The sequence below is a fragment of the Cebus imitator genome, unplaced genomic scaffold (genome assembly GCF_001604975.1).
Source record: "Cebus imitator isolate Cc_AM_T3 unplaced genomic scaffold, Cebus_imitator-1.0 Scaffold541, whole genome shotgun sequence".
NCBI lineage: Eukaryota > Metazoa > Chordata > Mammalia > Primates > Cebidae > Cebus > Cebus imitator.
Genome location: NW_016107856.1, coordinates 905192 through 931518, shown reverse-complemented (window position 1 = coordinate 931518; position 26327 = coordinate 905192). Strand labels below are relative to the sequence as shown.

At 36.4% G+C, this 26327-nt stretch overlaps 1 protein-coding gene across 3 annotated transcripts in view; it reads right to left on the bottom strand.

Moving 5' to 3' along the window:
* The window catches only part of ATF6 (activating transcription factor 6), a 197304-nt gene that overhangs the window by 127789 nt on the left and 43188 nt on the right, over nt 1-26327 (bottom strand). For all 3 annotated transcript variants that reach the window (XM_017515079.2, XM_037733668.1, XM_037733669.1), the window contains exons 8-9: nt 15645-15830; nt 14531-14622 (exon numbers count right to left, since the gene is read on the bottom strand). In XM_017515079.2, the coding sequence (XP_017370568.1) occupies nt 14531-14622; nt 15645-15830 (278 nt within the window). The remainder of the gene's footprint in view (nt 1-14530; nt 14623-15644; nt 15831-26327) is intronic.

Here is a 26327-nt window from a genome sequence, read left to right as displayed (position 1 = left end):
ACATCTCAAAGAAATGACTCAGTCATGGTAAGGATTAGTATAATGATTGTGCATTTGGTGACTGTTTCTAGTTCATAATATTAATAAAGCAATCTAACCAAACTTTTTATAATTAGCTTAAATCAGGCTCTATTCAATATGTTTAAAACAAGCTATAAATATTTTAAAAATAGAAGTTTCTATGTCTCTATGATCAGAAACATGCTAGCCCACAAGAGTCACAATAGTTTTATGCCACAAAATAATCATTACACCAGTAAACCTTGCTCATATTAAGGGCCACTGGTCCTGAAAAGCATGGATTAATAAAACACAAATGACTTCAATTTCCCCGAAAGTCTGGAAAAAGTATTACAAGAATTGTTACCTTACTTCTTCATTTATTAAATTCTAAAAGCCAACAACTGTTTTACATTATTTATGAAGCCACTTAATCCTTACAATGTGATTTCAGATACTCAGTCTTCATACCAAGTAGCTGAACAAAAAATGGCACATCTCCAAGTCTATTCTACTCCTTGCAAACCTGCTTTCTTATGGTACAAGTCGGTCAATTTCAAATTTAAGCCATCTCAGCAGGTAAGAATCAAACTGTTTCTTGTCCTCAAAAGAAATTGCATGCTGCTGCTGCTCTGTGCCTCCAAGAACCACACACAAAAAGCTGAAATTACTTTAAGATGAAAAGACCATAGAGATCTTCAGGCTTTAATGTGAAATAGTAGAATGAGCACAAAATTTAAAGACAGGAGATCTGGGTTCAAGATGTTGCTCTGAGACTTCTCGCTTGAGTATGCCTGGGAAACTTGGTCAACTTCTCTAAGCCTCCAATTCCTCACATGTAAAACATGAAAAATAACAAATAATTCACAAGGTTTTCCTGAGATTCAAATGAGACAACAGATGGGAACATGGTTCAGAAAGTCCAGAGATGACACAGGGCAAGACGCTTGTCTTCCTGCCTACCAGGTTCAGGCTAGTGGCAACAGAGTAACTAAAGTGATCCTTTTAAAATCTAGATCAGATTATTATGTCACCTCTGCTCAAAACCTTCTGATGGCTTTCCATTTCTATCATGGTAAAAGCCCAAACCTTTAAAATGACCAAAGTCTTACTTCAACTGACCCCTCCCTGTATCTTACTTACCTCTCTGACATCATCTCCTACTACTCTGACTTTAGCCAAGCCACACTGAGCACCTTGCTTTTCCTTGAACATGCAAGACACGCTTCCAAGCCAGGATCCCTGCAGTGGCTGTTCCCCTGCCAGGAATGCTCTTTCCCAGATATCCATATGGCTAACCCTCTCCTCTCCTTTAAGCCTTGGCACAAACATCTGCCTTACACTGATCATCATTTAAAACTACAGTCCCAGCAGGGGACACAGCACTTTGAGAAGCCAAGGTGGGCAGATTGCTTCAGCCCAGGGGTTTGAGATCAGCCTGGGCAACACAGTGAAACCTCATCTCTACAAAAATAATAATAATAATACAATAATTAGCTGGGTGTGATGGAGTGTGCCTGTGGTCCCAGCTCCTCGGGAGGCTGAGGTGGGACAATCGCTTGTGTTCAGGTCAAGGCTGCAGTGAGCTCTGATTGCACTGCTGCACTTCAGCCTGGGGAACAGAGCAAGACCCTGTCTCAAAAAAATTAAAATTAAAAATAAGTAAATAAAACTATAGTCCCAACAACTACCCTTCCACATGTAAAACCATTTACCCTACTATGCTTTATCCCTTTGTTCAAAGAATTTATAACTTTCTCATTTTACTTATGTTTATTGTCGCTCTTCTCACTAGAACCTTAAGCTAAGGGGTGTTCCAAGTTCCTGGTTCATAGGAGGTATTCCTTTTTCAAAAAATAAACAAACTTTATGCACCATCTACATTTTAGGGAAACTAACCCACAACTCAAGAATGGCAGGTGGTGAACTTACTATTACACAACTTCCAGATCCAGGAACAGAACATTATGCTAATTTTTAATGCAACTGAGGCTAAAAGCAGAAATAATGGGAGTTTTCAAGGTAGTTTCCAAATTTTAAAAAGGTTTTCTTTTCTCTGTTTACTGAATGGCTCACAGATGATTTTTGGAGCCTGGTAGTAACTGGGAGTAATTTATTAGAAACATAAATGTGGTTAAATGAAGAAATAGACCTTTAAGTCAAGATAAAAGAACCCTTTAAATAGCAGTTCTCAGAGCCAGGGATTACTGTGCTCTGGGAAGAAACCTGCACTTTACAGTGGCTATTTGCCAAATGGGCCAAAATGAGCAAGAAAACAACCTGAGATTCTTTCATTCATTCAATAAGCAATTATAAAGCAAGCACTATTCTAATAGATGATGCTCATTCTTGGAACCCAGCCACTAAACAGTGAGGAAACCCAAGCAGCTGTGGAGAGGTCCAGATGAAGAAAAACCAAGAACCCTGGCCCACATCCCAGGCTAAGGTCCCAGTTGAAAGCCATCACCAACTTGCTGGCCGTGTGAATGAGCCAATTTGAAAGTGGGTCCTCCAACCTAAGCCACCCCAGTTAACACTCCACGGAGGCAAAGAAGAACTGTCGCTCCTGAATCCTGCCCAATTTGCAAATTTTTTACCAAAATAACTGCTGTTGTCTTAAGCCTTTAGGTTTTGGGGAGGTTTGTTCCACAGTATTAGATAACAGATACATTATAGCTATTAGATTGCTGATATCACTGAGTCAATGTTTAATATAAAAAGTGTGTGTGAACAACTTTTTGCATATTTCTCACTACAGAAAGGTATCCTCTGATTATTTTAAATGCCAAAAAGCATGGCTGTGAATTTGAATACAATCTCTCTTTTCTGTTATACATACATCAATTCAGTCAATTCATAAGATACTTTCCCTTATCACAGCCAATCCTAAGCTTTAGGGGAATGGGCAGAGTTACTAGATAGAGTCCTAACTCCTCCAGCTGCCTTCCTCTGCCTGAGTGGCTGTGGCGCTGTCAGTGATTAAGCCAAGGCTTCACAGGCAGACTGTGAATCTGATCTCTACCACATATCAGCTGTGCCTTCGGTTTCCTCATCTGTAAAGTGGGGATAATACCTACCTCATGGCACCAGGAGGAACAAATGAATTAACCCATATATTAAATAGAATACTTGGACTAGTATTTGGTGCATAAAAAGTACTTAGTGTTTGATAAATAATGGCCTAACAAGCAGAGAATACTAGCTACCTTCACTACCCAAGCACACATGGTTATCAACAGCCAACCTAGCTTATTCCAGAAATAAGAATCTTCATCTTTTTTCATCCTCTTTTCTTCCAACTGCCTTATTTCCATTTAGCTCTCACTCTCTAATTTATTAAAAAAAAAAAGGGGGGGGGGAAGGAAAAATAAAAGTAATTGAGAAATGTGCTTTATTGAGAATTATGGAAAAGAGCTGAGACAGAAAGTAATATAAGGTATATAGATCATCTGTACATTCCCTAATTCTAGTTTCTCAGAGGCCATGAATTCTGATAAATTGACCATGGGCATAACATACTGATGCCAATTTATGTTCAGAACACACAGACACCAAAAGTTCAAAGGCATGGCATACACCCACAGTTCATACTGACATTAGTCATAAATCAAGTAAGAACAATTTGTAGAATGACACTTAAAATGTATGTTTCAGATGCTTCCTGAAGTGACAAAACAGCTCAATCTGGAGACAAAAAAGGCATGAGTGGCAAACTGCCTAGAAGCCTAAGCAATATATAATAATTACATATGTACTTCTGTATATTCAGAAGTTTCTAAGGTATCTATACTACCTTAATATTAGGCTAGACCTTCACTTTACAAAATTAATGTTTATATCTTTTATTTATATTCTGCAGAGCTTACACAGCATGATTCCACCTGACTATTATTAAGTACTGAAAATGGTGGCTGAGAAGGCTACTTCACACAAACCACCCTCTAGTCCTTGTTTTACGTTAACTAAGATGTATGGTCTGAAGAACATATCAAATTATTCAATTCAAACTCTGAAAGTAGTTTTCTCATCTGGCCTAGTTTCTCACTGACCCCTTCTCTGTAGAAAGCACAAGTTACTACTTTATCTCTTTTAATCTCTGAAGTTAGCAAGAGATGTAGGTTTCTGGTTTCAACTGCCTTCCCCTTCACAACAACAATGAAGTGTGGGGGAAAAGTAGCCAAGTGATACATGATAAAGCCACTGGGATGCTCCTTGTAAGTTTCCCTATATACAACTCACATGAAAGCCAAAACTAGTGAAAAGCATCAACAGAATTTTCCAGGCCCTCAAAACCCAGCTCTGTGCTTGATAGGCTCTAAGACATCTTTTTCAACAAAGGATGAAATCTACAGAGAAAAGAGAACCAATTACTTTGCGCAGACACATTTTTGACAAACATGAATAAATTAGACTATTTGCGGAAAAGACTGCCTTTGGCTCTGTTACCCTCCTGCAATTGCAGATTCAACAACACCTGGTACTTAGATACATTGTATTTCTTCAGTTCATGTGTCACTTTGATAAATGTGGAAAGTATTTTTAGCCAAAAACTCAAATTAGATTTCATTTAAAACTCTGGCTGAACAAAACCATGTATACTTGGTGGTTTGAATTCTGACATTTAAGTTACACAGTAACTTTTAACCTACAGCCAATAGTGATATCATATGGTGAAATGTGCTCAACAATTGAACAACAACGAAAAAAATTGAAACCAGATTTGGGAACAAGCTCATCTCAGGATAAGAAGCTAGAATTCTTCCTATAAAATAATGAAAAGCTGACAAACTTAGAGAATGCTGGAATAGAAGCATTTTACTTCTAACCAGTTCCAGATGACTCAAACTCAATGCCATATGCTCTGTGGTTACCTTTTCCTTAAAGCACAGTCTCATAAGAAAACCACAGAGTAGCTGGCCCACTAGTAGCATGATTTACCCTTCCTCATCCAAGTCTGATGTCTCAAACCATAAAGATTCCAGACCCAGTGAGGGCACTAAACCGGAATAAAAACAGGTAAAAGCCCTGTCAATTCCAAACATTTGTTAATTTTTTAAGACCTAACTAAAACATATGTAAAACCTCCTTAGGATGTTCATTTATGTATTGCAGTAAAGGAGGATGACTATAGTGACCTTTAAAATAGAAAGGGGAAAACATAACAAAGGAATTTATCATCTGCAATCCTATGTGCCAGAAAGAAGTTCCCCTCACAGGATTATGCTGTGGCTCCTACTCTGTCCAAAACAGACGTCCACAAATTTCCTCAAGTATATAAGACAAACCTATCTATATAGAGGTATCTGTCTACAGATATTTTAATAAAAACTTCCCTTACATACATTATCTTATAATCTAATGAATAAGTGCTTTTACAATTTCCATAGTGGCTAATGTATAGGAAGAAAAAAATACAAAACCATACACAACAGTTTTCAACCCTAGACATACTTCAGAATCACCTGGGAAAAATATTTTGTTTATAAACAAATGCCTTCAATCTATCCTACCAGACTGGGTAGGACGCATTTAGCAATATTTTTAAGATTCCAGAGTGAGGCTGGGCATGCTGGCTCACATCTGTAATCCCAACACTTAGGGAGGCCAAAGCAGGAGGATCACTTGAGCCCAGGAATTCGAGACCAGCCTGGGCAACATAGCAAGACACTATCTCTACAAAAAAATTTTTTAAAATGACCCAGGGGTGGTGGCATGTACCTAGAGTACCAGCTACTCACGAGGCTTGAGCCTAGGAGTTCAAGACTGCAGTGAGCTGTGATCATGCTGCTGCACTCCAGCCTGGGAAACAGAGCAAGATCCTGTCTCTAAAAATAAAAATAATAAAATTAAAGACAATTGAGGTTATGCATTTTGGGGGATAAGAATATCATAGAAGTGATAGTGTGCCCTTCTCAGCGCATCCCATCATGAGCTGCAGATGCCATCACATCTCACTACTGGGAATGTTACTTTATTACTTAGATATACTGGCATAACGTCTTGTCCAACATCTCTCACATTTTCCACCTCTTTGTCTCCCTGTGTTAAGTTCTATATAATTTCTTCTAATCCATCTTTCCATTCACTATTTCTTTCTTCAAGTATACCTATTTTGTTGTCTTAACCTGGTCACTGTTTTTGTAATTTTAACTTAAATTATTTCCAGAATTGTTTCCAAAATGTTCTGGTCAATTCTGGTAGTCTTTTGTTCCTTTGCCAGACTTTAATTCCCTCTTTTAATATATTTTATATTATCTGACAACTGAAACATCTATAGTCTTTCAGAGCATGATTCTGTAGTGTACATTTTCTAACCCTTATTCATGGTGGCATGGTTTCCTGGTATGTTTAATGACTTTTGAGGGGAAGAGGCAGACATGTGCTCATGTTCAATTGGCTCTCTATCTGTGGGAATTTTTCTAGGATGGACACTTTCTTTTTTAAAGTGTTTCTTCTGAGAAGAATTTCCTTCAGGTGCCTACAGGTACCACCAACATAAGCCCACCTAAAATGCATTTTTGGCTTGATTTGGGGGGGAATCACACTAGTAGTATAAATGTAGCCTCAAACTTGCATGAGTCAGGGGCTTAAAGATTATCAGGAAAGACTTTTTATTTGTTTCCGCTCTAACTAAAGCCAAAACCAAGACTGGTACTTAATAACAGTCTCCCCGTGTGGTACGACAACTTTTGTTCCCTTCTTTTGGCAACGAAGAATGTCATTCTTTATAAGTTCTGGCTTTATTTGGGTAGAGGAAAAGGGGCCTTCAGTTGTGACTTCCCATCTTACTTGGGTCCAGAGCTTTCTTTCCCATCCCCAGACACTAGGCCACAAGGATCAGGAACTATATCCAGAACATGTACCACTTTCAAAGCTAGCTTACTATTACAGATTCATGTTATCTTTTATTATTTCTGGCCTCTGGGAAGCCCTTACTTTGTCTCCAGTTGTGCCAGGAAATAGAAGTTTTGATTTATTTTTTAATCCATCATTTTCTAGTGTGTTAAATTGCAATGAGTTTCTCTGTAACTTTAGCCCACCATATTGCCAAAAACAAAAGGTTACGCTTTCTTAATCTTAAGGTAGGAAAAATAATAACACTTTATAGTATAATAGAAAAGGAGTTTGTAGGGATAATTTTTTTTAAACCTGGGTTAAATTTCAGGTTCTTCAACAATAAAATATGACTAATAATTATAGAATTAACTCCAATAAGTAATAAGAAGAGGTTTTCCTTTTTAACCAATTCATATTTGTCCTGTTTAGCCATTCCCTGCTGCCTAGAGTTATTATTTTTATAGACCACCCAAAGTGGGACAGCTCCTTGAATCCTATGCCAAAAATAACTAGATGCCTTCTTTACCATCCACAAAACATCAATAAGGTAAGAAAAATTAACCCTCCTAAGTCCATTTAGTTTATTTTCTTTTTCTGTGTGATGATTATTCAGTAACCCAAACCTCTTCAAACTAGTCAGATTGGCTGCACATTACCTTTGACGAAACTCTCTTTAGATATATTTACACTTCATCACCAAATGCCTTCAGGAAATGTTTAAGGCATACCAGTATTTGGCAAACTTGTATGTTTTATATTTTTTTCATTTGGGCCCATACCAACAAGGCACAAACATTTAATTATACATCTGAAACCACATTAATCACTTTATTTGGTAATGTGATCTGGTCTAAAAGAGTTTAGGTTTCTAAATTTAAAATGCTTTTGGAATCTCTGATTCAAATGTCTATTTGTCTGACAAATTTAATTTTGTGGTACTTAAGAAAAGTTCAGATGGAGCTAACAATCTGGTTTTTTTTTTAAGCCTGTATTGTTTCCAATTAAAACATAATAATGCATGCTTAAGGTTTCTAAATACACAAGATTATAGATGTGACACTTGTTCAATAAATATCTTCCAGGTGGTTACTAGTAAGATTCAACTGGGAAGTTCCCGCTCCTCTGGCAGATTCCCAGACTGGAGAAAATCACAGTCTTGCAGTAAAAAGACTAAAAACAATGAGGCCAATCAAGAAATGGTTCTGAGTAACACAAATAATGAAACATCTAAATTCCCAACATTTGGTTCAGGGACAAGTTTCAGTCTTTCAAATCATTGTGGTTCTCTGGGCTTTACTATTTCACTGTTCATGCCAAATTTTGTCTACAAGAAATAGTTCCTGGTTTTTACGAATTTCACAGCCAGTTTCTTCCCTATTTCCTTGTTGGTGTCTGGAGATATTCTGACTTGTTAAGACACTTCTATACTTCTTCATTCCTTCCAGCTCTTCTCCTTGTTGCTTTTCTTCAATTTAAGTCTTTTAACATGTTTAACTTGAATAGTTCCTAATATTCCCACTACTTCTTGGTTTTCTGTTCCTAAAGCCTCACACAGAGAAAGATAGAGATCTTAACTGGTAGATCCTCAAGATTTTAAAATATTTAAACTTTTTCCGATTTTTATTCCCTTTTTACTACTGTCTACCTTTTTGAACACAAAACACTTCCTGATAAAAAAGGGACCATCATCTCTTCCTTTCATAATCAACCTACCATGGAAATGAGATCCATTCCCACCTGCCCCCTTTACTTCAGCAGCTGTGAAGATCATTAATTCATTTAAAATTTTTTTGCCTGGTGGGCGAGGGCACTACATTTTTGTTGTGGTTTTTCCAGTCTTTTCTTTCCTAAAATTTTACTGATTCATGAGGGCTTCTACAATAAGATGTCCCCTGCAATCCTACCGTCACTTCCTGAAACATAATCTAATACCCTTTATTCCTTAATCAAGTATTACTGCATAAAGCCTCCCATGATTGCCACTAGCAGCACTGCTGGTTACTTCTATGTTCCCCCAAGAATATGTCTGTGAATTTGTGATATAATAAGAAATAATATATTTGGTTTTTATTCTGCTTCCTGGCACAGGGCTCCTAAAACCCTTGGAATTTCCTGAGTGGTGGGGGGAAAAGAAAAGCATCTTTTGTTATCCATAATTAGCCCCTTCCACCTGGAGCTGAGTTTATGCTGATGAGATGACTCTTGGATGATGGAGGCTGACTGCCAGAGAAATCAACCACATAATTTGTGGGTTGGGATTTTTAGCCCCATCCCTCAACCTCCAGGTAGGAGAGAGGGAGCTGGAGATTGAATGCAATCACCAATGGCTAATGGTTTAATCAATCATGCCAACAATAGTGAAGCTCCATAAAAACCCATAAACAATGGGATTTGGAGAGCTTCCAGGTTAGCAAACACAAGGAGCTAGTTCAACTAGAGAGGGCATGAAAGCTCCACACTCTTCCCCATACCTTACCCAGTGAGTCTCTCCCATTTGGCTTGCCCCACATATGCTTTACAATAAAGGATGTAAAGTTAATGAAGTGTTAGTAAAGAGTGTTTTTCTAACTTCTGTGAGCCATTCTAGAAAATTATCAAGCCTCAAGAGGAGATTGTGAGAACCCTCAACTTATAGCCATTTAGAAGTTACAGGTCACAATCTGGGACCTGCAACTGGCAACTGAAGTGGGAGGCAGGCTTTGGGAACTGAGCCCTTAACCTGTGGCAACCTGTGCTAACTCCAGGTAGTTAGCGTCAGGATTCTGTTAAATTGGCCAGACATCGTGGCTCAACCTGTAATCCCACCACTTCGGAAGGCCAAGGAAGGAGAATCATTTCAGTTTAGGAGTTCAAGACCAGCAAGTCCCAGCTACTTAGGAGGCTGAGGTTGGGGGGATTGCTTGAGCCTGGGAGATAGAGTCTGTAGTGAGCTATGACTGTGCCACTGCACTCCAGTCTGGGCAACAGAGCAAGACCCTGTCTCAATAAAAAATATTTTAAAATTAAAATTTTAAAAAGAATTGAGTTAAATTGTAGGACATCCAGTTGGTGTCCAGAGAACTGGAGAATTGCTCAGTGTAGAAAATTCACCTATTTGCTGTCAGAACTGCTTACATAAAACAATTTTTCCTATTTTTAATGCCCATGTTTATATGACATCCATATGATTCTTTCTCACACAACTGTTTACATACCTGATTCTCTTACTAGACTGTAATTTTATTCATATTTGCCTCCTTGATTCCTTGCTCAGTACCTGGCAAACATTAAGTGCTCTATAAATATTTGCTATATGTCTGACTAAATAAATAAGTACCTCATGTAGCCTCAGATAAGAAATGAGGAACTAAAAGAACACACAGTTTTTTAAGAAATAGTTCAGGAACATATATAAATGTATACCAGCTCTGGAATGAACACTGTATTATCTCTACAGGAGAAAATTAAGAATTAGATAAGATGATCTGTGACCTTATCGCTGAGATAAAATATACATAACACAAACTTAATAGCAACACAAAGCAAAATTTTAACAACTGGAAGAAAATGTCTGCGACAAACTGCATAACCGATGAAAAGAGGCTGAATAAAGCAAAACCAAGGATGTCAGGACAGAGAGCTTCTTGAAATCATACATAGAATTTGAAAAATAAGTTGAAAGAGGGAAGGAGTATGGCAAGTAGGTTAGTTGTCAATAAATACTAGATATACATTTAATACACACAAGTGGATTTATAGCAACTCATACAAAAAGGAAGGATATTTTTTGGTCAAGGCTGAAAGTAATTTCTTGTTTTTTTTTTTGAGACAGAGTCTTGCTCTGTCGCCAGGTGCCAGGCTAGAGTGCAGTGGTGCAATCTCGGCTCACTGCAATCTCCGCCTCCTGGGTTCAAGCAATTCTCCTGCCTCAGCCTCCCAAGTAGCTGGGACTACAAGTGCATGCCACCACACCCAGCTAATTTTTGTATTTTTTAGTAGAGACGGGGTTTCACCATGTTGGCCAGGATGGTCTCGATCTCTTGACCTCATGATCCGCCTGCCTCAGCCTCCCAAAGTGGTAATTTTTTTTTTAAGGGAAATACAACTAGCTAAAGACTTAAAAAACATTTTCTATTAACGTCATGGGGAGACACACATTTATTCATACTACAAATATGTATTGAGTAACTACTATGTGCCAGGCATCGTTCTAAGCACTAGAAAACAAAAGAGAGAAAAATTCCTGCAGGGAAAGAAAGAAAATAAAATAAATAAGTTACATAGCATACTTGAAAGTGAGAGGTGCTATGGAGAAAAGTGAAGCAAGAAAGAGGATAGGGAATGCAATGGCAGGAGCTGAGATGGACATTTAGAAAAGGTAGTCCAGGAAAGCCTCAACGGGGTAGCATTTGAGCTTTTTTTTTTCTTTTTGAAATTCTGACCCCAAAAAATTAATGTTTTTTAAACTTTTAAGTTCAGGGGTACATGGCATTTGAGCTTAAGACCTGACAGAAAGAGTCTCTAAAGGAAGAGCACTGCCGGCAGTGGGAATAAATGTAAGGACCATGAAGTCATAGCAGGCTTAGTGTGTTTGAGGAAGAGCACACCACACAGGCCAGTACGACAGGCTAACAATAACATTTCTGACCCAAGAGACAGCTCAATATTTAAGAAACGCAATATCCAGCGTTAGGAAGCCTGAGAAAATGGATACTCCTCTCTACTGCTGGTGGGAATGTAAACTGATACAGTCTTTTTGGAAGGCAATTTGGCAAAATCTATCACAATTTCAGACACTCAACCTCTAGTTCTAGTCTAGATTCTACCATACACATACAGGCACACAGATATATGAAAATACATTTAATGCACACATTATCAATTAGTAACTGGAAATACCCTGCCTATCAACAGATGGTTAAATAAATTATGGCAGCAGTTGTGTAAGTGTGCACTGGGGTTTTAAGCAGTCCAAGGAACTCTCGGGATCCTAAAAGTCTTTCAAAAGGTCAGCAAAGTCCTCCCTTTTCCAGCTACATACCTATGTGAGTCTAAATTTTCTTCATTTATTTCAACCCAAATATATCACAACAGATTACATGAAGAAACAGATCTGAGAATCCTGCCAGATTCTATTAAGTCAGACATCAAAGATTTTTACCAAACTATTGATTTGACCCAAAGAAGCAACAGGTCTCAAGTATCCCCATGTGTTTTAGAAGCCTGAAGTCAGTGAGATAAAACCCAACATCAAGAATTTGAAGAAAAGTAACTTGTGAGGAAGGAATGTAAAGAAAACACTGGGTAGTTTGGCTAGAGTACAGTAATACTTAATTTGGTTTTCTGGTTTTCAAAAATTTGTATTGCAATAAAAGGAAATTTCAATGTGCTATTTCAATTTTTAGTTGCAAATAAATGAAGAGAAACACTAAAACTGAGTTTCCTCCCAAAATAAAAGATTTTTACAAAACTAAAAAAAAAAATAAAATAAAAGTGGGCATACATTTCAATTTTTAGTTGCAAATAAATGTGTATATAGAGAAACACTAAAACGGAGCTCCCACCAAAATAAAATATTTTTACAAAACTATAAAGTAGTACCACTCTCTCTAGCTAACTAAATTTTTGGAGGTTTGGGAGATATAATTATTCTTCATTAACATGTAAAGTAATGATTTATGGTTTATTATTTTTAAATAAATTAATTTTTTTTATTTGACTTTTAAATTTTTAATTTCTCACATAATAAATATCAGTATATATAAACTACAGAAATCAAAAATTATTTGGGATCCTTGGTAACTTCTAAGAATACAAATGGATTCCCAAGACCTAAAGTTTGAGAAGTGCTAAATTATGGTACATTTCTACTACAAAAAACTATGTAGTATTAAAAGAGAATAATGTATTCATATATTTTAAAGAAAGCACAATTTGTATATAATTCTTTCATGTAAAACTAAAATTTTTAAACTAAATACATATAAACACAAAGACACAACACAAATGTTGGTACAGACATTTATATTCCATATGAAATGTTCTTCCTGTATCTTACCTAAATAATTTCTAATCTTCTTTCAGATCTTAACACAATCACCTCTTTCTCAGAGAAACCTTGCCTTACTTCCCTAACTAGGTCAACTGAACCTTTTATATGGCCTCATGAAATTATGTACCTTTCTTTCATGCCACCTAACGTTGTTACGATTTTGCATTTATTTGTATAATCATTTTGATTAGTATATGTCGCCTATATTAGCTTATAAATTTCATGACAGCAGAGGGTTCATTATATTATTCTCTCAAATTTCCTGCATGTTTGAAAATCTTCATAACAAAACATTTTGTTAAAAAAAAAGATTATTCAACTTATAACTCCTTTCAATTCTCAACCAACTTTCAGACTTCACCCCACCCCTACTAAATCTGCTTTCCAAGATTACAACTGACTGACAACTGCCAAATTCAGCTTTCTGCATCTCCCAAGCTCTCAGCGGCATGTGATACCGCTCCCCAAGACCTACTTGAAGCTCTTTTTAACTTCACTTCAAAAAGCTACTTTCTTTCAGTTCTGCCCCAACCCTGTTTGCTGTGAATTTCTTTTCCCAAGGTTATCTACTGCTTATATTGGTATCCTTCCTCTACTTGTCCTCCTTGGATAATCTCATCTACTCCACTAACATTATCTGTCTGTCAGACTATCTACCTACCTATAACGTTAATTCTCAATATCTAGTCAGTGCCACAAACTTCCTAAACTAAAAATAAACATCATAAAACTATCTATCCATCTGTCTGTTTGCTTCCTCAGATGACAGCACCACCATTCAGTCCCTCAAAATAGAAATTTTGGAATTTTATCCTTAACTTCCCTCTTTTCTTCCTCATGTCCCACATTGTACTAGTTATCAAATCCCACAAAATCTGTATCAGAGATACCCTAAGATTGCCCATCCTTTCTATAACCATAATGTAAGTTCAGACTCTCATTTATTACCTGAAATATCTCAATAGTCTTCTAATGCTTTCTCTGCCAATAGTTTATCCTCAGTCCCTTCAAAGGTGTATACACAATACAACCCTCAAAGTCCTCTTCCTAGTATGCAAAGCTGATTATATTACCCTCCACCTAAAATCTAGGGATGCCTCATTGTACCCAGCAGCACCTATACCTCTAGCCACATATTTAGCCTCATGCACATTCCCCACATATACAAGATATACTGAACTTTTCACTTTTTTATGAACATGTCATGCCATTTCATAACTGTGCCTTTAAATATGCTGTTCTCTTTGCCTTGCAGGGAACATACTTCCTTATATTTTCCACATGGCAAACTGACATCAAAGTTCAATGTTCAGCTTCTTTGGTAGGTATTTCCCTTATAACTCAGTCACTCAACAAAAAATGTGTTGAGTATCTACCAATAAGACATGAGCCTTCACCTCAAGGAACTTGTACTCTAACTTATATTATGTTAGGACTCATTCACACTATTATTATTATGTTCATATTATACCATAGTCATCCTTTGACTTCTCTCTCCTCCCAGCTGGATCATGAGATCTTTGAAGGCATGGCTCCTATCTCATTACTCTTTATACATCTTGAAAAACAAACTATTTTTTTCTAGCTTATGACGAGAGCTGAAGAACAATGAGAATTTAAATGTTTAGCATTAGTATCCAAAACAAATATGTATTCACTTACCTCATAGGTCCATAGTTCAGTACTATAAATGCCAATACTATCATCACACAGACAGCTCTTCGCTTTGGACTAGGGACTTTAAGCCTCTGGTTCTAAAGGAAATGACCACATTAAATACAATTAAACTACACATCAATTTCAGAAAAAGCAACACCTATGATTAGAATATTCCTCCTTACCAGTTATGTAAATACCTTTTCTTATTTACAAAAAAAAAAAAAAAAAAAAGGTGTATTTGCTCCAGAAGTAGAGAAAATGTGAAGAGTTGTTAAAAGCTAAAGGCAGCAAAGCAGGTCTTTAAAAAAAAAAAAAAAAAAAATCAAAGGTGAGGAAATAATACTTTTCAAAAGACTAGAGCAGAGACTTCCAAGTTCCCTTTTCTAGCAGAGAGAGAAAAGGAGAGAACCAGGAGAGAAAAAACAGAGCTGCCGCTCCATTGCAGTTTCCTCTTCATCCAAGAAGAAAGAATTCAATATTTTTATATTTTTATGGATCCCCAAAGAATTTTGAGGCATTTCTATAGTTTGCCTCCCTAACTTTTAAATCATTGTTTTCAGTAACATATAGGAGTATTCCTATGTACCCAGGGGCAAGATAAAAAGTATAGTGTAAGAAGCCCCACTCGGTAGATAGGTATATGGTTCAGCACTGCAGCGAGAAATTCTGAAAGCAGCAAATTTCCCAAATAGAACTAAGGAGATTAACCCTCTTGGAGCCAGCATAGTAATAGAATGCAAAAATCACATTAGTAGTCAGGTGGACTGAGAAAAAATAAAAACATACTTTTATTTTATATTGTTTTTTAAAAGGGAAAATATAGCAGGGCTATTAAACCTCAATGTGATTCATTTCGTCAGAAAAGAGGGTGCTAAGGCAATGAATGAGAAGAAACCCAGGAAAAGGAGACAACTTTTCTATGTAGATTGGGGGTTACAATTCAAAGGGTCCTCTTCAAAGGCTTTATCCTTACTGCAAATGTTTTAGGACTTATTGTACCCTGCTTTTCCTAGCACTATTGTTTTACACAAGTTAATTTAAAATGTAAATGTTTCTCTATTTATTTATCCAGGGGATACTTAGCCCATCTCAACCCAGCCCTGTTACTAGCACTTACCTCTAGCACAACTTCATCCAGCTGTCGCTTCAGTGTTCCATTTTCTTTCTTTAGTTGCTCGTTTTCTGAAAGGGCAGCCTTTAATCTCGCCTCTAACCCTAGCATATATTCTTTCTTCTTCTTGCGGGACTGACAAGCAGATTCTCGATTTTTTATCATACGTTGCTGTCTCCTTAGCACAGCAATCTAGAAAAAGTAACAATGAATCAGAATATCCTGGTTTTAGAATCAGATCAAAATAGATCAGAATATACTAATTTTCCAATTATTGTTAACCAACTATTTTTCAAAGCACAGGTTAATAGTTGTTTCAAAACACGTTTGAAAAAACACTGCTCAAACTAAACAAGTTAAAATCAAAGGATTAAATAAGACTTTCTAAAACCCAAATGTTAAATAATTTCTTCTGATATTTTCTAAGGCTCATTTATTAATCTTCTAATTTTCCCCTCAGAAACTCCCTCAAGCAGTATCTTTAAGTATATATGTATATATACATATATCTTAAATTTACATCTCTGGCCCTGAAATGGCTATGCCCCAGAACCATATATTCAATTAATTCTAAGGCCACTTCTACTTACAGAGTCATTACCACTTCAAATTCATTATGTGCAAACTGAACTCACTATCTCCCTCTAACTAGATTTTTTTAAAAATCTATCCATCTTCTATCAATAGTAACTATTATTTTTCTTTACTCACTATATTCAGTCCTTCTCAATCTCTCATTCACTCATTGAATATGTTAAAAGTATATACTAATGACCAAGTTTCTTCCAGTGAAAATGTGTCAGTTATTCCTTTCTCTGATTCTCTCTTCCACTCTCCTAACACAGGCACTCATTAACTCATCCCTATGTAGCAGGAGCGGCCACAGGAAATGGATCTCTCGAACACTGAATGAAGAAGGAAGTTTATTCAGCCCAGGAGCCTGAGCGATAATTTGTCCAAAGCTCAGCTTGTCTAACAAAGGAAGGTTCTGCCTTTATATAGGCTCATACTTTAGATATTACACGTGGAAGATGCCTGGGTCTCCTTCCTCACCTATACTACTGCAATACTCTTATTTCAATTGTTTTCCATCTCATCCTGTCTACCATTTCTGAGATAACTTCTCCCAAGAAAATATTTTTATCTTACTACTCAATTGCAAAAACAAGCTAGTCATGTATCCTTGCTACCCTTCTTTTCTTTTATGGTCTTCCATATTGTGACTTCCCACTGCCTAACCAGACCTTCTGCCCTTAATCCACAGCTATTCAAGCCACACTCCTCCAATCTTATCATTTAAGGCTACTCCATAATCTCCATACATGTCTAACCTGTTTCTTTATTCATACTGTTTATTCCCATTTGGAATGCTATCTCCTCCACTAACCTAATTCCAAGGCCCATTCAAACTCCAATTATTCTAACCCACCCTGATTTTTTTTATTTTCTCTGAACATCTTACATTTTGGAGGATAGACTGGAACACTCTAATGGTCTCAATTGTTTGAGACCTTAAAATTTGGAGGATACGGCCGGGCGCGGTGGCTCAAGCCTGTAATCCCAGCACTTTGGGAGGCTGAGGCGGGTGGATCACGAGGTCAAGAGATCGAGACCATCCTGGTCAGCATGGTGAAACCCCGTCTCTACTAAAAATACAAAAAATTAGCTGGGCATGGTGGTGTGTGCCTGTAATCCCAGCTACTCAGGAAGCTGAGGCAGGAGAATTGCCTGAACCCAGGAGGCGGAGGTTGCGGTGAGCCGAGATCGTGCCATTGCACTCCAGCCTGGGTAACAAGAGCGAAACTCCGTCTCAAAAAAAAAAAAAAAATTTGGAGGATAGACTGGAACACTCTAATGGTCTCAATTGTTTCAAGAATGTTAACTCTCTGTTTCCCCACCTAGATTTTATACCTTGAAAGCCAAACCACATCTGATCCTACTTTTTTGTTTAATACCAACAATATCTGCTACAATAAAAACTTACTGAGTGAAATTATTTTGTTACGTCTTCTAAATTAAGTTATGAAGCCTATTTTCATAGATTAGTCTAATTTATTTGGGGAAGTGAGAGAGGCGGCAAAATTGTAAAAAGCACCAACATATTAAATTATTAGTATGAGCACACAGATGGCTGAATTACTAATTTCTATATATTTTGCAATAGACTTTAAAAAAATAAACACTCTAGAGTGTTCAATAACTCTTACTGAGACCAGTAAATATAGTTAAAGAATGTAATTGATTTCTTTTAAAATGACAACACAATTCCCACCATGATACTTCATTTCCTAGAAAGAAGTATGCCAAAGCCAACCAAGTAATCTCCCAACACCAAATACTTTCAACAACCTTTAAATCAGAACCCACAAGGAAAAGAAATGTTACATGAAATGTCAAAAGGGGTTTTTTCCTTTAAACTACAAAAATGCTGATTTTTATGAAACCATCATCTGTAAAAATTTCCCTGCAGCATAACTATCTCCCTCCTAAGTAATGCTACACACACACACACACACACACACACACACACACACACACACAGAGCAATGGCAAAGCCATGATGGATTGATTATTCACCAAATGCAAACTATTCTCTGGACAATGCCAGTTTGTTCAGTCTACTTTTACTTTTAGTGATCTTCATTGTCACTTAGAATGCCAGTGTCCATAATTAATACTAGAGTGCTGAAGCACACAGAACACTGAACAGGGACATAAAAGTGAAAGTTCCCAGATGGAAGAGTTTATACTAAAAGTTAGACAAAAGGCAACCTTACTTTAAAGGCCAATTAATGTGTGGAATTTAGAGGGGGTTACAGATGGCATACCATTTAATAAATTTCAAACAAGGATTAGGCATTTCTATAAACAATAAAAGCACCTGCATATTACAAAGCATTAAAGTTTCAAAGACTGTCAGTTTATGTGCCCCATACTAAAATAATGAAAACCATCTGTGGCCAAATATTCATTTCTTCCCATAGAAAGAGATACATTATCATAGTTCTGAAAATAAATATTCAATACTACCAATAAATACACAGGGTAAAGACAGTAAAAATAAATGAAACCCACAGCAATCACCAAATGCAGGGTTCCAATGTTATATCTCAGCAAGCCATCTTCAGCTATCTGAATAGAAAATATGTAAATTATTCTATACTTCCTAGGCAAAAAATATATATATGATTTTTGGAATATATACACACATTGTGGTGTTTGGTATTGAGGGGGAGGTGGGTATTTTCCTATATAAGAAAAAAAGGTTTTTCATGCATGACTGAACAATTAAAATTAAAATTAAAAAAAGAAGAAAAAGATTACACTGTATGTAATTGTTTGGTAAACTGTTTTTGCACATACAATGTATCATAATGGCCTCTGACATGCAATAATGGCAGCACAATTTTTCAATTATCTTGATGTTTCATAACATATTCAATAATCTCCACTGGTTGAAATTACTGTAGTTTTCAAGGCTTTAAAATAAGCCTCATCATTTAATCCACTGTTAGGACAGTAGAAGGGCCAAGGCTAGAGTTTGGTCAGTTGACTCCAAGCCCAGTGGTACTTACACAGCAGCTTCAAACTGCTTTTAAATAACAGAGAGGCTTCCATCACAGCATGGAACTCTAACCTCAGAGAACTATGTGGTTACTTTAATTATGTGCCTGTCTGAAAACAGAGACTTGTGGAACTGCCTGTATCTGGAAGCCTAATCTCCTCTGTTAGCAGTCTGAAAACATAAAATCAATACTCTGGCCCATTACCCAATTGACACATCTCCCTTATGTGCATATCAGATGATTTTAACACAGACTGAAATAAGTGAACAGCTGGCCAGTTCCTGCTTCTGATCATCCTGCCTCCAGACAACTCTCCCACCAGGCATCTTGCCTTGGAAGAACTAGAAAGAACAAAAGAAACAACTCTACAGCTGCAAAGTAGTTTCCCTTTAGTGCCACTGCTATAAAATGTAGTGTTTCATTTAGTAAACACTTATTTGACTGTAAGAAAGACTTATATAAAAGGACAACTTTCACAAACGGAAAAGTTCCTTTTGAAGGTTGAATCAATTTAAGAGTCAAAGTTTCAAGTACATTCAAATTTTTAATTCAATTTAATTTAATTTTTTGAGACAGAATCTCACTCTGTCACCCAGGCTGGAGTGCAGTCAGTGGCACAGTTATGGCTTACTGCAGCCTCAACCTCACAGGTTCAATAGATCCTCCAGCCTCAGCCTCCCCAGTGGTTGGGACTACAGGTGCATGCTACCACGCCTGGCTAGTTTTTTAAATTTTTTTTGTAGAGACAGGATCTCTCTATGTTGCCCAGGCTGGTCGCAAACTCCTAGGCTCAAGCAATCCTGCTTCAGCCTTTCAAAGTGCTGGCTTTACAGGTGTGTGCCACCATGCCCAGCCTGTTCATAATTTTTAAAACCATATTGACTGACAAATACTATAAGTTATTATAGTCTCCTTTTTATTAACAAAACCAAACCCTTGTTTCTGTGATGTCGCTAAGAAATGAGCTCAATGACTATAAATTAAATTAAATATAATATTAAGATAGGAGCAAGGAGTGGTGGTAATCCCCAAAACGTTGGTTGGTAGGCTGAGGCAGAAGGATCGCTTGAGGTCAGGAGTTTGAGACCAGCCTGGGAAACATAGGAAGACCTCGTCTCTACTAAAAATAAAAAATTAGCTGGGCATGTTGGTACGCACTTATAGTCCTAGCTACCCTAGAGGCAGAGGCAGGAGGATCATTTGAGCCCAGGAGGTTGAGACTGCAGTGAGCCATGATCATACCACTGTACTCCAGCCTGGGTGACAGAGTAAGAGCCTGTCACTTAAAAAAAATTTTAATGGGATTTTTATGCTGAGAAATACATTCGAATATCTCATGTAAACTCAAGTCAGATCAAGTATTGATAACCTATGGGTGAACCACACAGTAATCACTGACTTGCTGTACATCTTTCTAACGGTTCTAATTCTCATTTGGCTGAATCTTGCCTTCTAAACTGATAAAGTGGCAACTATTACTTGTTAACCTCTTCACTGTATCTGACCAAAGATAAAAATACAATCTTTCAATTAAATAAAAATTACATAACATACATTATTGCATGTCAGTAAACATATTTATAGATACATCCTAAAAAAACACCTATAGCTAAAATCACTGGCAAATTTAATTTGTGGCAATCCTAAATATTCAAATAAATTAAAAAACTTAATTTGATTTATGTTAAGAGTCTTACGTATACTTCTTTATTGTTTAAAGCAGAAAAAAAAGGAAATTTAGTCTTACACTATCTCTACTCTTCTCAATCTCATGACAGTCAAAATTTTATTTTACTCTTTCTATTAAGTTTTGTGTGTATGTATGCACATAGCCAGTTCCCATTTGCCAAAAATTACAGAAGCTTCATACTGGCAACCTGAACCATTTATTTGGCAGGGTCAAGGAGATAATCTTCATCCTGCAAACTATTTCTTTCTTTTTTTTTTAAATGAAGAATGCCTTCTGATATGTAGTATAATTTCCAGAATGAGAACAGATAATAGACAAAGTCCCTGCTAGACTGTAGGACCAAGCTGCCCTATCCAATCTCATTTTCTGAATGAAGATAAAGAACAATCAAAAGAAAGGTAAAAGCAGGAGTATGCACCAGATACTCTTTGGAAAGCCACACCGTGGGCACGGCCTCTTGAGGACTGGAGGGACCCAAGTCCTCTACACAGGAATCTTCAAAGTAGCCTCAAAATGGTTTCCTGTCTTTTTCAGTTAATGACTCCATTGCTTCAAGTGTCTTTAGAAATACTTGATATAACTAAATAATAGTAATTTAAGTCATTAAATGAAAATACAAAATTGGAAGTTAGGTGTCCTTAATTCCTGGCGCAGCATCACAGAGTTAATTGGAAGATCTTAAAAACAAAAAAAAATCACATCTACTTCTAGGGTCTATTTGTACATTAGCAAAAAGAGGGAGTTGGACCAGAATAGTGTTTTTGACATTATTATAACACAATATCCGGTTTATCAATTTAGTGAATCACTACAGCCTTTAAAAACAATTTTACAGAAAAGTACAGGACAGAATAAAAGAAATAATGCTTTATATGTAGTGAGAGTTGTTTCATGAGATTGTGTATAAGAGACAGAGAGAGGTTAAATACATTTCTTAATGTGGATTGTGGACAAGAAAATTTAATGCCACTCTGTTAGTCCTCTAAAGGCCTTATCCAATCCAAAAACAAAATAGTTCTAGGGCTGATGCTAAATAGATACAATGAATTTTACTGGCACAACAACGTAGCACAATAATGACTACTATATAATAAAAATGGATCTGATTAACTTTGCAATAGGTTACATTTGATATCACCAAATTATTCAAATAAGGTCCATCTTTCTAAAACTTTGTCCCTCATGACTTAAAACTATCTGCTGCCTTAATTTTTAAAATTCAAATCTTAAAACTACTTAATTTTTATAAATTAAGAGAAAACATTTGTAAAGGGAAAAAAAAAAGGTAGCATCAAGTTTGAGACTTGGGTAATTTGTTCTTTTTTTTTCTTTTGTTCCCCTCCTCCGTAAAGTTGTAAGGAAAGAACTTGGGTAATTTGAAGTTTGAACTGCATCAGGACTACCATGAAAGTAAAGCCTCCTCATTAATGGAGCCCAGAGTAATGATGACAGCACTGGACTAGATGACCAGTTACAATTGAGCTAGACCTGAATCCTAACTCAATTATAAGTGGTCAAATGATTTGGGTGAGAATCAAATGGGTAACAGACACGAAAGTTCTCTCTAAGCTACAATGTACCATACAAATATGAGTTTCAGGAAAATTATATATAATACACACACACACACACACACACAGGAGGCAAAATTATTACTTCCATGAGAATGCACCTCACAGCTGCTCTAATAAACCATGCAAGCAAAGCAATATTGAACATACCTGCCCCTATTCCAGCTCCCATTTTCAGATTTTAAGTTTTAAAATTAAAACATATGCACACACCAAAGCATGAAATCTTATTTAATCACTACAGAAGCAGAAAAAGAGCCTAAAAATTAACATTTCTCTGAGCACTCTCAGTATGTTCCTTACTCTGTATTCCTCAGAGCCCTGATTCATTTCGAAGAGTTGTTATAAGATTTAAGGAAAGTATTTATAATTTATGCACTTAGAAAAGTGCCTGGCACATAGTACTTGATTATTATTAGCCATCTTAGCAATATCACATTTGTTGAATCACTTAACTAACTGATGGGAATAAATAATGCCCCCTGCACAAGGACTTTGTGAAAATCCAGTAGATATTTGGTCGACTGACAGAACTGTAATATTGACAGGCAACTGAACTATTTTATTAATGTAAATTATTGAAGTTGATAAGAGAATGTCCCTATTCTTAGGAAATACACACTGAAAAATTTGGGGGTAAAATACTGTGAGGTATGTAACTTACCCTCAAGTAGTTCAGGAAAAAATTGTGTGTGTATATGGATGGATGGAGAGCCGGTCTGATAGGTAGGTAGATAAAGAATAAACAAGCAAATTGGGTAAAATGTTAACAACAGGTCAATCTGTCTGAAGAATACCTGGGTATCCTCTGTACTATTTTTGTTTTTGCACTTTTTGAAATTTAAAATTATAATCAAGTACAAAGTTTAACATGTGCATCCACATAATAACCAAATACAAAGTTTAACATGTGTGAGCAGACACAACCAGCTAAGTGTACACACACTGGGAAGTTATAAGAAGCCGTAAGATACTTTCCTTTAGAACTCATACTCCAGGGAGGTAAAAGCCACAGAAAAGTCTAACCATAACACTTTAAAGTATTGAATATCATTCTCTAACTACCTGTAACCAGCCACAAGATCTCTCCTGCTAACAATTAATATTCTTTCACATAGTTCTAAAACAGTAATCTTTCAGAGGGGATACCCCTTCAAGAATACACAGCCATTGATACTTTCACTTTTAAAATTTACCACTCTTCTTTGAGAATTATCTCTTCACATATATTGTCCATTGTTAGATTAATTTGTATTTTTCTTACGGATTTATACTCTTTATATATTAAAAATGGTTCTTAAAAAACTGTGAAAATGAACATAAGTGTTCAAAGCGGCATTACTCATAATAGACAAAAAATGGAAACTATCAACTTATGAATGGACTATCAAAAATGTGTTATACCCATACAGTGGAATATTATTCAGTCATAAAAAGGAATAAACACCGATACATGCTTCAACATGGCTGAAGCTTGAAAAACATGCTAAGTGAAAGAAGCCATAGACAAAAATGTAGTATATGATTCCACTCATATGAAATGTCTGGGAGAGACAACTCTACCCAGAGAGAAAACAGATTAAATGGCTACCAGGGGATTCAGGGAGGTTAAAATGGTGAATGACTACAGCTAATGACTATGGGGTTTTCTTTTTAGGGTGATAAAAATATTCTGGAATTAGACAGCAGTAATGGTACCACTAAATTGTACACTTCAAAAGGGTGACCCTTATGGAATGTGTATTTTATCTCAATGAAGCTGTAAAAAAAAAAAGATGACAACAAAAATGGTTATGGACTCCCCAGACAAATGCACATGCACATCACTAACAACTATATGAGGGATGGGGTAAGGTGGGGTAAAGGGGTGTGATATGATCTGGATTTGTGTCTCTAACCAAATCTCATGTCGAACTGTAATCCCCAATGTTGGAGGAGGAGCATGGTGAAAGGTGATTAGATCATGGAGGCAGATTTTGTAGTTCCAAGACTGCCAGTTATTAAGAAACTGCACAGAGAACTTCTACACTGAAATGAGAGATCATGTTCATTTTTTCCATCAGGATCACAGCCAAAAACAAACCATTATTTCTTGAAAACTTAGGTGAGGTCTCCAAAAGTTAAACAAAACAGATTTATCAGCAAAAGGCTGGAAGAGTAAGATTATAATTTGAACCAGGCAAACTGTTTCATAACAGAAAATGTGGCGTTTAAGGCAGTCTGCAGAGTATGGTATGCTAAAAATGCTACTTATGGCCTCTAGAGAGTCAAACCAGCCAAACAAAAGAACTAAAAAAGGTAGAAAAAGATGCCATGTCTGCATTACAAAGCCACAAGAGACTGATATATACATATATATATATATATATATATATATTTTTTTTTTTTTTTTTGCTGAATTACAACTTTTTCACTATACTTTTGGTTTAAAAGCACAAAAAGTGTATGATAAAAACATTTTCTTTTTGGCCATTTTAAATTAGGAATTTATATTAATTCAAATTTATCCTAATTTAACAGGACTTGTGTTTTAAAAAAACACATGTAATATTGAGGTCAAGCAAGTTACTAACGTAGAAGACTATACAAGCTGATCAAAGTTCTTCTCTGCAACTCCTTCTGGAACAGATTTACTTTGAGTTCCTGAGTGAGTTGGCCTGCTACTAGGGCAGACTAACATTTCTTTACTTGAAATAAACATTCAGTCAAAATTTCTACCAAAAAACTCATATTGAAAAGGCTTGGCTCACATCTCGATGTGTTGGCCAAGTAAAAACAAGCATAAAAACCTCAGTGCAGGTTGACTAGAAAATTATTCTAATTGTCCTTAGGTCTCTTTGCGTTAAACACACAGTAATTGAATCTTTCTTTTGTAATCCTGTCAATTCTAAATTTTGAAAAGACCATGTCTGTTCAGCTTTTGTACTCTTAAGGGGGCTCTGTAAATTTAAAGTATTTTTAATAAAATATTTTAGACATAAAAAAAGATAAAAAGACTAATGAGAACTCTAAAAATGCATAGGTCAACAGTATATCGTTATTAAAAAATATTAACATTGCATAAGTGTATATTCATATAAAAAATGTAGACATTCATACATTTTACATTCATACATTGAGACTTTGCTGACAAAGTCTCCATTAACATTGAAGAACTGGGGGATGTGTGATATGAGAAAATAAAGAACCAATAAGTATTAGCTTTTGTTTCTAGCAATATCTACTGGTTCTATATTTTCTCATATTTTTAACAATGATATACTGTTGACCTATGTATTTTTAAAGTTCTAATTAGTCTTGATCTTTTTTCACATCTAAAATATTTCATTAAAAATGCTTTAAATGGCCAGGCGCGGTGGCTCACGCCTGTAATCCCAGTACTTTGGGAGGCCAAGGTGGGTGGATCACGAGGTCAAGAGATCGAGACCATCCTGGTCAACATGGTGAAACCCCGTCTCTACTAAAAATACAAAAAATCTTAGCTGGGCATGGTGGCGCCTGCCTGTAATCCCAGCTACTCAGGAGGTTGAGGCAGAATTGCCTGAACCCAGGAGGTAGAGGTTGCAGTGAGCCGAGATCGCGCCATTGCACTCCAGCCTGGGTAACAAGAGCGAAACTCTGTCTCAAAAAAAAAAAAAAAATGCTTTAAATTAGGAGGCTGAGGCAGGAGAATTGCCTGAACCCAGGAGGTAGAGGTTGCAGTGAGCCGAGATCGCGCCATTGCACTCCAGCCTGGGTAACAAGAGCGAAACTCTGTCTCAAAAAAAAAAAAAAAAATGCTTTAAATTTACAGAGCCCCCTTAAGAGTACAAAAGCCAAACAGATACGGTCTTTCACATCAAAGAACTAATAAAGGATGTCT